The 14906-nt window shown below is 39.9% G+C and overlaps 1 protein-coding gene across 2 annotated transcripts in view; it reads left to right on the top strand.

The window, feature by feature from the left end:
• The window catches only part of XPO1 (exportin 1), a 35187-nt gene extending 24613 nt beyond the window's left edge, over positions 1-10574 (top strand). For both annotated transcript variants that reach the window (XM_014254671.2, XM_014254670.2), the window contains exons 14-26: positions 154-292; positions 1630-1811; positions 2623-2779; positions 2886-3049; positions 3652-3786; positions 4671-4854; positions 5895-6001; positions 6353-6547; positions 7004-7172; positions 8248-8382; positions 8500-8659; positions 8738-8834; positions 9520-10574. In XM_014254671.2, the coding sequence (XP_014110146.1) occupies positions 154-292; positions 1630-1811; positions 2623-2779; positions 2886-3049; positions 3652-3786; positions 4671-4854; positions 5895-6001; positions 6353-6547; positions 7004-7172; positions 8248-8382; positions 8500-8659; positions 8738-8834; positions 9520-9666 (1971 nt within the window). In that variant the 3' untranslated portion in view covers positions 9667-10574. The remainder of the gene's footprint in view (positions 1-153; positions 293-1629; positions 1812-2622; positions 2780-2885; positions 3050-3651; positions 3787-4670; positions 4855-5894; positions 6002-6352; positions 6548-7003; positions 7173-8247; positions 8383-8499; positions 8660-8737; positions 8835-9519) is intronic.
• Positions 10575-14906: the final 4332 nt, after the last annotated feature.

The raw sequence follows: 14906 nt of genomic DNA, 5'->3' as shown, positions 1-14906 counted from the left end.
GCTCTATCCTTAATGGCTTGTTAGTTGACATTTCTGTATAGTTGGATTTAACCTTTCTGTGGTTGAGGCTGCCTGAGCTGAATGCTCTGGAGACACTTGTGCAGCTGGGAGAGCGTTGGTGGTGCAGCCTGATGGAGTTTTAACTTCCCCCAGGTTCGATTGCTCATGGTCAGCCGCATGGCCAAGCCTGAAGAAGTCCTGGTTGTGGAAAATGATCAAGGGGAGGTAGTTCGGGAATTCATGAAGGATACGGATTCCATAAACTTGTATAAAAATATGAGAGAAACGTTGGGTAAGTGAACTGGCTGCAGTTTGTGTGCTGTGGGTCTGTGCAGCTGCATCAGAGTGTTACAGTATGCTATCTTAGGATCTGAATTATTGTGTGGGTGAAATGGTTATCAGCAAGTACTACACAGACTGGAAAGGGAGGAGGCAGTGGCTGCTCTGAAGTTTCCTGTTTGAGGCATGCAGTGTTTTACTACCTGATGGAGTGGTAATATACTATTTTACTTTTGTCCTTAGTTATTGCAGTGATAATGAGGTTTTTGAGGCAGGAAAAAAAATCGAGAGTCCTAATTGTAACTTGAGGGAGGAAAAGGAGTAGAGTTGTCAGATATTCAGGATATTAGACCTTCAGTATTAAATTTATTTTCTCAAATGCAGATGGGAACACTGAGTGTTCAGCAAGATGTTGATGCACTAGGAATGTGTGTGTTGGAAAGCTTGTGAGGTGCAGTGTATGTGTGTGTAGTGGGTATTTTTATTCTCACCTTTCTGCTTGGGATGTAGGTTTAGTCAGGGTTAAATTAATTGTTTTAATACATTTGCATGTGGAATGTGAAAACCATTTTTGCTTCATGAAACAATTACTGTATGTCCTCAGCCTAAGTTGTATTGCCAGATGCAAGGTTATTTATATGAAAATGCAGGTCAGGTTCTTATTGCTTATGTTGTATTACCTATAGGATTCACTTGGAGAGGAAAAAAAAGGGGGAGGGGAGAATGTGGTGGAAGCTGTATTTTGTGGTACAGTAAAAATCTATTTCTGAACCTGGCTGTAAATTGCTCTTGACTTGCTGGGATTTAGAGTTTTATATTGGAGACACTAATCCTATTTGGGGCTGATGCAAGTGACTGAGTTGTGATACCTGAATCTTCCACCTAGACCTGTTCAGGAGCACCAGCTCCACTTTAGTAGTGCCTTATTGCAAGCAGCAAATGTGGTGACACTGAAAGACAGAGCTGAAGAAAATGCATGGCCTTACACACTGTACAATGTCCCCCATAGGCAGCCAATGCTATATTCCCCATAGGCCATCAGTACAGATGCCTTTTGATAAAAATTTGCCTTGGTGTCACATGTGACATGCATTGACGTAGACTTTTCACATCACCTACATGGGATGTTTTGCTGAGGTCCCATAGAACTTAAATTCTCAATAAAATTTATTGTCCATCTTTAAAATAATTTGAACAAATTTCTGGCTCAATTATTACCTCATGCTGTCATGACTTCAGGAAGGAAACATTACACTTTTACCTGAGAGCTTCAGTGGGTTTTCATGAAACTGCGTACACATTTGAGATGCAGGCTGCTGCTTTAAAACATTCCACGTTGTTGTCTTTCAGTTTATCTCACACATCTGGATTATGCAGACACGGAACGAATTATGACTGAAAAGCTTCACAATCAAGTGAATGGAACGGAGTGGTCGTGGAAGAATCTGAACACCCTGTGCTGGGCTATTGGCTCCATCAGCGGTGCCATGCATGAGGAAGATGAAAAGAGGTTCCTGGTTACAGTAATTAAGGTATGGTGGGGCAGAACTAACATCTTGGTCACACTTCAGTTTGTGCTGAAGAAACCAAGCTTGCAGAAATACTGCTCTGTGATCTTAGAAAGCTGCCTTAGTGGATAAGAATAAACAAATTGGGAAATCTTATATCCTGAATTTGGGGGTGATGACTAAGTTAGCCATGAACAGTGCATTGATCCAAGTAGCCTTTTTATCAGATAAAATTCAATTTATGATGAAATGTATTCTTTGGGGATGCAGAAGAGACAGAAAGGGATTGCTTACAAAATACAGCAGAGTGGCAGAGTAACCCATGACTAACTAGACAAACACTTTGCTCTTTTGCTATATCAGTATATTCATTGATCAAACTCAAAGTTTGGTTAATATGTGGGTAATATTTTTACAAGAGTAACAGACTTTAAAAAGTTATACAGAGATTCTTACAGAATATTTAGCTTTAAATCATACAGAAAATGTAGTTTAATTCTATTTGATGTGGAGTCTGTATTTTTATCTATCAGCTACTCAGCCAGTTTTGAGTACTGTAAGTCTTGTTGAACTCCCCCTACAGGAATCCTTAGTTATAATTTAAAATAGAGATTCCTTAGTGTAAAACACAGTGATGACGGTTTGGATGAAACTTAAATTACTGCATTGCTCCAATCTTAACACACTTGTTTGGGTTTTTATTTCTTTATTTGGATTTTGGGCTTGATTGTGGCAACCATCTTTAATATAACTGCTTATAGGTTGTTTTGCTTGAAATGCTTTTGATGGAACTAGACAAACTTTAAGAGGAAACTGAGAATCTGTTGTGTTGTAGGATCTCCTGGGACTCTGTGAACAAAAGCGAGGAAAGGACAATAAAGCCATTATTGCATCAAATATAATGTACATAGTAGGTCAATACCCACGGTTTTTGAGAGCTCACTGGAAATTTTTGAAGACAGTAGTCAACAAGCTCTTTGAATTTATGCATGGTAATTATCTGCTTTTTAAAATTTGCTGTTTTAATTATTAAAAAAAGATGCCTAAACATGGAGGGGGGAAAAATTACAAAGCAGTAACTGCCTTGATTTTGTTTAGAAACCCACGACGGCGTCCAGGACATGGCTTGTGATACCTTCATAAAAATAGCACAAAAATGCCGCCGACACTTTGTCCAGGTTCAGGTGGGAGAGGTCATGCCATTTATTGATGAAATCCTGAACAATATTAACACAATCATCTGTGACCTTCAGCCACAACAGGTAGGTTTGATTTGGGGTTGTGGATAATACCTGAAGATTAATGCACAGTTCCTTCCTGTTGAAATGTAGGGGTGTTTTGCAAGGGTTGAATTAGATGTTTTAGTTTTTTGTTAGGGGCAGTGTCAGGGTATGAATACCATGATCAAGTTGCATTGCTGAGATGTCAGCTGGAATGTTTGGAAGGAGAATTAAAGTGCATTTAGTTGGAATTTTCATGTCTGGAATGTCTTCAAGAAGACATTGCATATAACTAGGTGATTCTGCTTTGGGAAAAAGCAATATCCTAATGTAACAATATATACCTACAGCTCTTGTATTTAGGAAGGAGGGAATGAGGAACAGTTCAAAAAGGGAAAGTCCAAAATCCAGTCCAAAAAAGGAAGGGGGAATCTGTCTGGGAAGGACATGGCTCATGAGAATGAAATGAGAGTAGTGTGCATGTGCACCAATGTAATGAAACTTCAAGCAGAGTGGATCTGGCACCTGGAAAAAATACTTCCAGGATTGATGAGAGCCAGTGCAAAGTTTAAACATGTCTGGTAAAACAGAGTTTTTGCTTAGTCCTTTTTAACCTGGGTTTGTGGTGTTGCTGTTCCCATCAGGTGCACACATTTTACGAAGCAGTTGGATACATGATTGGGGCACAGACAGACCAGACTGTGCAGGAGCATCTGATAGAAAAGTACATGTTGCTGCCCAACCAGGTGTGGGACAGCATCATTCAGCAGGCAACAAAGGTGAGTTCTTCCATTTTAATTGTCCTGTGTTCAAGTCAAAAGCCCTGCTAAATGTTTGTCCTCCCCTGGATGTATTTTTTCACTCTTAGTGCACGGAATTGGGCTGGACTTCTTCATTATAACATGGCTAAGACAGAGATTGACATGACAATAAAGGTGTTGTTTTGAGAGAGGGGACCTAAATGACAAAAAGAAAAACTTGTTTAAATCTGATTTACAGTTCAGTCTGTTACTGTACAGAATTCATCTCAGTAGGTTTTTCTGATGCCTCCCTCCCTTTTACTTGGATTTTGGGTAACAGAAAAGTTAAAATGCTAAAATTACTGTTCACTGTTATTCCTTTTTTCTCCCACCATTCTCCTAAAGTACATATTTTCTTATTTTATCTTCTGTTTCTTTCAGTCTTTTGAAAATACTTTTATTTCTAGACATTAAAGAACAACAGTCTTACACTTCACAAGAGACAATCCATTTGCAGTTAATCTAATTGAGGGCCTGAAACTTAAGCAAGTTTGAGTTACTTTTCCTACCCTGACTTCTCCTAAGAACATACTGCATTTCGTTTGGACCCCTTCTATCTGTTTTCAGCTTCTTAATCTCCTTAGTTTTTCTTCTTTCTCTAACTAGAGTAAAGCTTATAGCACTGCAACAAAAATAATTCCTGCAGAAAGCAGAAGGAAATGAAGTTTTATCCTGACTCGGTCGGAGGTAGTGGCAAATACTATGAAATAAACTGCAGGATCTCTATAAAAAGTCCATAAATTTGAGTCATCTGTTCTTTAAAGGCAGTGTATAAAATAAATTGTTTAAACTTAGCCTTTAAATTTAAAGCCAAAGGGTGGTTGTATTCACTAATGAAGATGAACTCTTAATTTTTTTCACAGAATGTTGATATTCTAAAGGATCCTGAAACAGTTAAGCAGCTTGGTAGCATTCTGAAAACCAATGTACGAGCGTGTAAAGCAGTTGGCCACCCCTTTGTGATTCAGCTTGGAAGAATTTATTTAGATATGCTGAATGTGTACAAGTGCCTAAGTGAAAATATTTCTGCAGCTATTCAGGCTAATGGTAAGAAATTCCATCTTCTTCCTGAAAATGGGGTTTAGCAGTGTCTGCCATTAGGTTTCAGAGTACATCCCAGTTAGGTTATTCTTATTTTACTGTTTGGGAGAGTGGAGAAGGACTGAAAGTGCTCACTTAAATCTTCTGCTTTTAACAGATGTTGTAGTCAAATGAAGAACTCCCAGCCTTGGAGGGAGAAAGAAACATCTATAAATGAGAAAGTTTAGGAGAATGCAGAACGCCAGGGATGCTTATTTAGAATTGATAAGCATCTTGCTGAGATGCAGCGTAGCCTGTGTTCTTTTAGCTCACTCTGGTTTTGAGTATTAAAGGACTGTCTGTAAATAGGATCTCATTCATTCCTTCAGAAGATGTCAGCAGGGTTTTGGGATGAGACTGTGCTGCTACAAGGCTGTCTTACAGAAATGTAATGAGTTGAGATGCCTGAAAGTCATGCTAAACCAGGCTTGCAATCACAGAAGGAATTCTCAATTACCTCCCTTATTTTTACCAGCTAACTTAGGGCCTGTGGCATCTCAGTAGAATGTGCTCCTGTAGTAGTTCATTACAAGATGAAATGAGTCAGTGCTGAACTCTGTGCTGTGCCCAGTTTTCTGGCCAGTGCACAAGATGTACCTGGAAATTGTGAGTGTTAAATGCATCTTGGTAACTGTGCAGCTGGTTTACCTTGAAGTAGCTTCTCGGAATTCAGAATAAAACTGGCAGAGAAATCAATAACTTTTCAGTCAGCTGATCTAATGGCCAGAATTCATCCTTGCCAGACACAGTGAAGTTTAGGAAGCAGTTGCTGGGGCTTGTGGGCCTGGTGAACTCCTAAAGCAGCAACTGCTGTGATTGCAGTTGTTTCAGAGAATGTTTTTACAACTGTCAAAGATGAAAGACAAAGGAAGTCTCTAATAGTCTTCGCCATTCAGATATAAAAATTAAGTATTCTCTGTTTCGTTAATATCAAGTTAATTGGGGTGGGTTCGTTGTTGTTGTTTTTGACACCTCACAAAATTAACTGAAGCTTTAAAATTTTCCAGGTGAAATGGTGACAAAGCAGCCCTTGATTAGAAGTATGAGGACTGTAAAAAGGGAAACTTTAAAATTAATTTCTGGCTGGGTGAGCAGATCCAATGATCCACAGATGGTAAGTGGATGCATTTTATACAAATAACTCCTAAGGCACAACTGGGGAGAACTCTGCTTTGTGTTCAGTTGTTGGTCACAGGAACTTGCTTCAGGAGATAGGTAAAATATAATGGAGGAAGTGGAATTGTAAGAGGTAAGCCTGAGCAATGTTTGAGATACCTCAGTTAATTTTAGCTGAGAGTAATCTTAAAGGGAGTCAAGGAGATTTAAGATGGAGACAGAGGATGGGAACTTTAACTTCTTTTGGAAAAGTGTCACCTGTAACTGAAGGAGGAGCTTGGTACAAACTGTGCTGGAGACATTGCTCAGTAGCTGCACTGCTATAACCTGGCTTAACTCTTCCAACCAGGTAGCTGAAAACTTTGTTCCTCCGTTGTTGGATGCAGTTCTCATCGACTACCAGCGGAACGTCCCGGCCGCTCGGGAGCCCGAGGTGCTCAGTACCATGGCTATCATTGTCAACAAGCTGGGGGGACACATCACTGCTGAAATACCTCAGATCTTCGATGCTGTTTTTGAGTGCACATTAAACATGATCAACAAGGTATTTATACTTAAAACCTGAGAGAAGACATCTCCCTCTGAACATCATTGCAACATTTGGGATCTTGTGATTCATGTTTTTTTCCCAGTCACAGAGTGCATTTGTGGCACTTGATTGCAATTTCTGCTCAAACTTGTTGTATAGTTGAGCTGTCTGGTTGTCTTAAATTACTTTCTCTGGTTAGCTCTTGATTTAAACCATTAGTAATTTTTCTGGGGCCTTGGAGTGTTGCACTTCTGCAAGCAGAAGCCAAATGTCAGTGTAGGACTAACTGCTAAAATTGATAAATATTTTAAATGTAAGAGCACATTTACTGCTCAGTCAAGTATTTCCTCACTAAGTGTGCAGTACACACTGACTTGCTCTGTTTAATGATGCTATGTTTAATTATGCTCTGTTTAAAGATGTTATGATGGAACTTCAGGAGACTTGGATTTTTTCCCCTTTCTCTTGCAGGACTTTGAAGAATATCCTGAACATAGAACAAACTTTTTCTTGCTACTCCAGGCTGTAAATTCTCATTGCTTCCCAGCTTTCCTGGCCATTCCACCTGCACAGTTCAAACTTGTCCTGGATTCTATTATTTGGGCTTTCAAACACACAATGAGAAATGTTGCAGATACAGGTAAATGGAAGTGTTTAATACAGATCAGAGATTTTCTGGTAGAGTGCTGTTCTTTTTCTTCCTCTTCCTTAGTCAAACTTACCGTATTGTTCACACGATTCTGCTTTTGCACAAGGGTAGAATTCCTCTGTCTCAGCTTCAAGGTGTCAGCCAGAGATCCATGCATGGGCTGAGATGTTTGGTTGTTTCATTCCTGTAGCTGGAAGAGAGCAGTATTACAGTTTCTACTTGCTTGTTTTGCCGCGTGACCATTGGTGCTCTTCTGAAACGGCTGAACAGATGCAGCAGCTTAAAATGGTGCCACAAAAAATTGTGACACCAGGGATTCTTTTAGCCATTTAGGCATGGGGAGAAAGAATGTTTTGCAGTTGCGTTTCACCAAGTAAAGTAATTAGTTAATGTTTAAGTCTAAACATTAAAACAGCTTTCCATGTTTAAATAGGCAACACTTGTCTGGGTTTTGATCATCCAATGCTGTGATTGGCTCTTTATGCTAATGATATGCTAATGATAGTATAATGAAGCTGAAGGGGCATGCTATGTCTGGGATGCAGTGCCTCACAAAGCCCTCACATGTGCCATGCTGGGAATCCTGCTGCCCATCAGGATTTCTTGGGATATTCCTGCTGTTTTGGAAAAGGCCAAAATCTCCCAGCCGTCGTATGGATGCTAAATCTGAACCAGAGTGCCTGTGATTATTGCAGGCCGCGTGGCTCGGTCCTGCCTGAGAGCTAGCCTGGAAAATTCATGGGAGGATTTGAAAACAATCCTCAGAGACAGAAAACAGCCGTGCCAGGTGCTGTTTGTCCCTTGTTTTCTTTGCAAGAGAAGGTCAGGAGGTGGTGTGCACCACTGACCAATGATGGTGATGTAGCAGTTTACTAACCAATAAGAGTTTCCTTTCTGTACTTTCCACGAATCTGTCTATAAAACAAGCCTGAGGTAATAAACTATGAGATATTCTCCTGTTCTGACTCCCTTGAGAGTCTGTGTCATCTCTACCCAGCTGGTCCTAATAGAGCAACACCGTTGGAGTATTGTTCTCTTGGTCACTATTTTAATGCTTGTTTTGCAGGACTTCAGATCCTTTACACCCTACTCCAGAATGTTGCACAGGAAGAGACGGCTGCCCAGAGTTTCTATCAGACGTATTTCTGTGATATCCTCCAGCACATCTTCTCCGTGGTCACAGACACCTCGCACACTGCAGGTGAGAATGTGCCTGCACGTGAGGCAGGTGGTGCAAACCATCCCTCTGAACATCAAAATAATGCAACACGTCCTGTTCTGAATAACAACTGCGTGTGTCTGGCTTTGATCTGTGCAGGTTTGACAATGCATGCGTCAATCCTTGCGTACATGTTCAACCTGGTAGAAGAAGGAAAAATAAGTACTCCTTTAAACCCTGGAAATCCAGTGAACAACCAAATGTTTATTCAGGAGTATGTGGCTAATCTCCTCAAATCTGCATTTCCTCACCTGCAAGAGTAAGTCTGCCATGATTTGTTAATGCTTTCCAGTGGGTTTTTACTTCTTGGAATTCTAACCGATGTGTTTGCTATTAGTGCCCAGGTTAAGCTGTTCGTAACGGGACTCTTCAGTTTAAACCAGGATATTCCTGCCTTCAAGGAACACCTAAGGGATTTCCTGGTCCAAATCAAGGTATGTTGGGCATGCTTTTCTCAAGAAATTAAGAATAATTTTCAACAGGATATTGTTGGAAAGCTTTTGGACAGTGTGGAGTCAGTGTTTGTTTGAGAAATAGAAGTTATTTTGCATCTTTTTAAAATGCAGTGAAAACTCTGTCCGATGGCTTATGTGACTGAGTGGTGTTCATGGAACCTGTTTCACTGGGATTTAATTTCATAAATTGGGTTTGAACATCATTGCTGGTGTTTTACATTGTGCACACAATCCTTACGTCTTAGGACAACTGCAAAACTAAATCTAATGGGAAATAAGTTTTTTCATTCTGCTTGGAATTGGGACCAGCAAATTTGAAATTCACACTAATGCTGTGCCTTTATTTTTTCTAAGGATGCTGGAATTACAAGATTTTAGGAAATAGTTAATTTGTTTTGAGACTGCAATTGTCAGGTATTTCAGAATTGTAATGATTCTGCTTTAATGGTGATACACTCCAGTTTATGGGTTTGGCATCCCATTCTATAATACACGAAGAACATCTTGAAATACTGCTTTATATTGTGACCTGAGGAGCAGAAAACCATGCAAGTAGCCTTGTCAGGGAACAGGAAGGCAATATGTTTCCTGTATAATTTTGGAAGCTATTACTCTGCCATAAGCACTTGACAATAAACTGATGTTTTTGTGTGAATTATCCCAGGAATTTGCAGGTGAAGACACATCAGACTTATTCTTGGAAGAGAGAGAAACAGCCCTTCGGCAGGCTCAAGAGGAGAAGCATAAACTTCAGATGTCTGTACCTGGCATCCTTAATCCACATGAAATTCCTGAGGAGATGTGCGATTAAAAACAAAAATAAAACAAGTTTTGCAGTTTTCTTTCTGTACAGCTACTTTGTTGTGATAGAAGAAAACAGCACTTGGATATTTGTTGACCAAAATGATGCCAATTTGTAAATTAAAATGTCACCTAGTGGCCCTTTTTCTTATGTGTTTTTTGTATAAGAAATTTTCTGTGAAATATCCTTCCATTGTTTAAGCTTTTGTTTGGTCATCTTTATTTAGATTTGCATGAAGTTGAAAATTAAGGCATTTTCAAAGTAATTACTTCATGCCCATTTTGTGGCTAAGGGGAAAATAGGCAAAACGTAACTTGTAAAAGACTATATTGCAAAATAATACAATTTCCTGTAAGAGTATCGATTTTTAATTCGGAGTCATTTTCTTTCTAGTCTGTCCTGCAGTCTAGGAGAAAAGGTAAAGAGTAAAGCAGATTGAATTAATTGTTAAGCAGAGGATTCTAGTGCTGCGTTTGTTCTGAGCAGTTAGCAGCTTTCTGGACTGAGTGGTAAGGCTATAGGCTACGTGTATTTGCAAGTTGTATGGCAAGTTTGCAGCAAGATCATGTGCATATCATCCCATTGTAAAGCAACTTCTAAAGAGTATGGGAACACAGTACAGTTAGTTATTTTTACACAGTTCTTTTGTTTTTGTGTGTGTGCTGTCGCTTTGTCGACAACAGCTTTTTGTTTTCCTCAATGAGGAGTGTTGCTCATTTGTGAGCCTTCATTAACTCGAAGTGAAATGGTTAAAATATTTATCCTGTTAGAATAGGCTGCATCTTTTTAACAACTCATAAAATAAAAAAAAAAAAACAACTGGCTTTTGAGATGACTTATACTAATTTACATTGTTTACCATGCTGTAGTGCTTAAAGAACACTACTTAAGAGCAAAATAAACTTGGTTTACATTTATTTTTCTTTCTTTGGCTTATTCTTTTATTGGATGAAAATGCTGTGATCATATTTAAGATTTGTATTTGAAGGCATAGGAAAAGGTCCTTGAGGTCTAGATAACTGTTGCTTCTGGCTTGCCTCATCTCAAGGACTTTGGTTGTGCTTGAAGTTACCACAAACTAAGTTGGGTTCCATTTGGAAGTACAGTAGCTGTTGACTTACCTCCATGGATAACTATTCCATACCACATTACTATATGAAATGCCAGGAATGAGGTACTCTTGCTCTTTCTTTCTCTCTCTGGACTCTTTGCAATTTATTTCAAAGAGGTATTGCACTGTATCTTGACTAAACAGTTAATAATAGTCCATGTTAATAACGTGTAGACAAGATCTATGGTTATTTTTCTACCTAAAGTTTTGTAGTTAAATGATTTTCACAGATTTATGAAGCAGTATGAACACTAAGGGTGTGTACAGTCTTGGCTTCCCCATCTCTGTCGTGTCTTGTCTCTGTCCTCTAACAGTCGGTGTCGAGCTCTCCCCAGGTTTCTCCATGGATTTGGTGTCCAGTCTCCAGTTGTTACTGGGATGAAGTGTAGCCATGGTCAGAGAGCTGTCACAGGAGCCGGGCAGGCGTGGGGCTATTGTGTATCCGTTTGGGTGCTGTAGTAATTACCTTAGTGCTGTGTATCCCTTTGGAGTAGAAGTGCATGAGATAGCGGTGTTCCTGTAGGATGTAGCTGTGCCCAGAATGTTTCCAGGCTGGAGTCTCAGCCCCTCTGTGTCTGTGAGCATTTCCTGGCCCTGGCAAAGCTCAGCCGCATCCGCGGGAAGGGCCTTGGGCAGTGGCACCGGGCTGGCACTGCTTGGAGCCCTCCTCAAACCCTCATGGCTGGCACTGCCTACAGCTTCCCAAAACTCTCAGTTACTGCCAGAGTTACAAAACACATTTCTTACTCTCCTTAAAGCTCGCAGTTCCAGCTTTTTCATGTCTTCCCATCAACATGGAGCTTTCTGCTCCACCCTCAAGGCAATATTGTCTTTACTGGGCAGTTCAAAGTGCAGCAGTTGAAGTCCTGTTGAAGAACACATGTGGAAAGGACATGAAATGGCTTGTGAGCAGGTTGAGGCGTAGCATTAGAGCTACACATTACCAAAAGCTGTGCAGAGAAGTAAGAAAAGGTTATTAAAATGGAAATAAGCCCCATGGATAGCGTGATGGCAGATCACATCCCGTGAGTCAGAGCTGAATGCTGAATTGGTTCTGACGTATGGTGGCATTAACTGCATTCAGAACAGTTCTGGACAAAAATACACATATGTATTCCTGCACCTTCCTTCCTTCGAGGTTGAAGCTAGGCTGAGGCTCATGGTCTGGTTGTTCAGTGAAGATTTAAATGTGAACTAAACTTGCAAACTATTTTTATGTTGATTCAGACAAGAGTTGTTTTGTTATTTTGATACCTTGTGAGTTCTCTAGTAACAACATTCTAATCTTAGGTTTTATTTCCCTTTTAGATCTAAAGATTTAACTGTGGTCTTGTCTTGTTCTCTTAAGATAATTGGTGCCTTTCCCTGATCTCTGCAGCTGCTATAAAAGTGCAGCTTCTGTGGAGTTCTGGATACTATTGAAGATTTGACTTGTGTGTGTGCATATTTCTAGTGCAGTTATCCTGAATGTGAAAAAAAAAAAGACAATGTACATCTAAGAAAGTTCTAGTTCTAATGCACACTGTAAATCAAAATATATGGATAAAAAGCATGAACCATCATATAAACATCTCCATAACTTGTAATTATATGTAAACCAATGTTTTGTGCATATTTCTATACAGATTTTACAAAAAAAAAAGAAAAAAAAAAGAAAAACCAGTTCTGTGTACTCCAGGTACATTGATAACTACAAATATTTTGGGGTGTTTTCTGTGTTTACATGAATTGATTGTCAGCTGATGAAGACACCCCAAGTACTTGTTTCAGGCTGCCATGATGTGTTTGCTACTGTAACTGATGCAGATTATCTTCCAAAGCATTTTAGGTTAGTTGGTTTTGTTTTTTTTAAACTAGAATAATTTGGTGTGTGTTAATCTGATTGGTTTAAGTGAACTATTTTCCAATAAAGCTAATATTTATGCAAAAAAAAAAAAAAGCTTTAGAAATGCTCATCTCTCTAGGAAGATTTAAGAGTTACTGCTGATAGTTTTTAGCACTGGAAAGGCAATAAAACTTCAGCTTAAAGGGGGAAAAAAAGAGGAAAATATGCTGAAAATGATGCATTAAAATGCAGAGACTGCCTGAGGTGAGGAATTTGCCTTGCTGCTGTGATGAGGGATCAGACTGTCCCAGAGTCCATTTATCACTGGGTAAATGATAATTACTGATCCCAGGCTCCTGGGTTGCTGGAAGGTGTGGCTAAACCTCCTCCCCCTTACTAGGTTTGTCTCCAGGTGTTACGGAGCAAAACTGAAATGCTGGAGATAGCTCTTTAAAAACCATCAGTAAAAGAATAATCCTGTCCACCTGCCCATCAGGAATGCACCTCTGGCACTTCAACCCTCCAGACTGAATTTATTTTTAGGCTTTCAGCTTCAGGACATGCTTCATTGTCCAAAGCTGTCCCTGTCAGCGTGGCTCCCTTGGGAAAAGGCTCAGCCATTCCCTTTGAGGGAATAATTTACCTCAAAGTCACAGATTTCACACCTGCAAACCTGTGAGCACTTCTTTTGTGTTTTAAGTCTGTACAGGGAAAGATGGGATTGAGGAGGGGGATCTTGGAGGTTAAGAGTATGGAAGAAAACGAGACACTCGGATTTTCACCTTTATTTGCTCTCTGTAAGTAAAAGTCACCCAGCGCTTTTCCCTGGGTAATCTCTGGGGTAATCTCTTCCCAGTCTCACATCAATATCTATGGGGGGCCTGTTTTTAAATCTTAAATCCTTTTTCAATAGTCTCAGCTTTTCCTGAGTCTTAAAGTCTGCAGTCTTTTGTGGATCTTGTGATTTCAGCAAAGATTATCAGGAAGAATGGGCTAATTTAACAACTGGAGTGGGGAGGGGAGTTAAAAATTTTCCCTTCTGTGTTGGAGAGCAGGTTCCAGCCCACTTCCTACTCTGCTGCTGGTTATTTTAACAGGGACATTGCTAACCAGACAGGAAAAGCTCTCCAAAGGAACATTGCACATGGATGTTTCACTGCTAAAAAGTCCAAAAGAGGTCCAAGTGTACAACAGAAACTGCCTGGACTGCTTTGGTAGTGGTTCAGTTTCTGGTGGCAGTCTCTCATGCTCAGAAATGCCTTGTCTGTAGTTACATGATATTTGTGGCCAAATTTTGAGTATTATGTACAATCTAACTCAATTTGCATTTGTCTTCTCAGGGTGCTGTGACACCAAAAGTCTATAGACAGACATATGAACCCTGTTAAAAAAGCTTAGAATGCTGAAAGAGCAATGAAAGTCAAGTGCTGAAACTTAAATGTGGGTAAACTTAAACTGATTCTGTTGCTTGTGGTTTCCAGTGGTTTCCAACAGCATTCCAGACACAAGGTAACAGATTTAACTGGATTCCAGTTAAGCAATTAGCTGAGTGTTGGAACATGAATTTTGGAAATTCATGTTCTTGCTCTTAATTCAATCCCAAACTTGGATTAAGAATTTTAGTTTTGCCCAAGTCTTGCATTTATCTTAGTTACTCCTCTAGAAGAACTGAGCTGGCACTTTACCAGAGCAAATATTCCCAGATGAGGAGCACTGCAGCAAGGAGAAGGGAAGTGGCCTCCTGGGGATAAAACAACCTTTCAGGGATGGCACACACAGAGAATAAAGGTTAAGAAGAAAAACAAAGCATGCTGGAACAGGAGTCCGATGATGTCTCTAACCAGGCCACTGACAGGTCTTGTCTTCAGCTTGGAAGCTAACATTTAATTCAATTTAAAAGAATTCAATTTAGTATCTAGTTAAAAAAAAAATAAAAAAAATAAAGTGTGCAGTAAAAGGAATCAGGCTTTCAATACTCTGTTCTGCTCAAAAGCAGGAGTGACTCAAGGTCACTCCTGCTCTTCTGTGCTCCTCAAGCTTGGCGTGTGACACCACGCTCCAGAAGGTCCCTTCTGCTGACTCCCGTGTTTAGGTGGTGCTGCACTCAGGTCAGACAGCTGATTGGTCAGGAAAACTGTCTTTTGAGGATGTTCTGGCAGTTTGTTTTGAGTCTGTTATAAAAGTTACCGCAGGACATGTAGAAGGAACAAAGCGCAGAGAGAAAAGTGCAAATTCAAATCAGATGATGCAGATTGCAGAATGAGGTGTTCTCCAATCACTGAAATAATCGTGGACACACACAAGGTAAGGCAG

Source organism: Pseudopodoces humilis, chromosome 3 (genome assembly GCF_049639895.1).
Source record: "Pseudopodoces humilis isolate 2021_Gansu_Grassland_sample_001 chromosome 3, ASM4963989v1, whole genome shotgun sequence".
Lineage (NCBI taxonomy): Eukaryota > Metazoa > Chordata > Aves > Passeriformes > Paridae > Pseudopodoces > Pseudopodoces humilis.
Note: the sequence above shows the minus strand (reverse complement) of the source record. Positions and strands in the feature narration are given on the sequence as shown.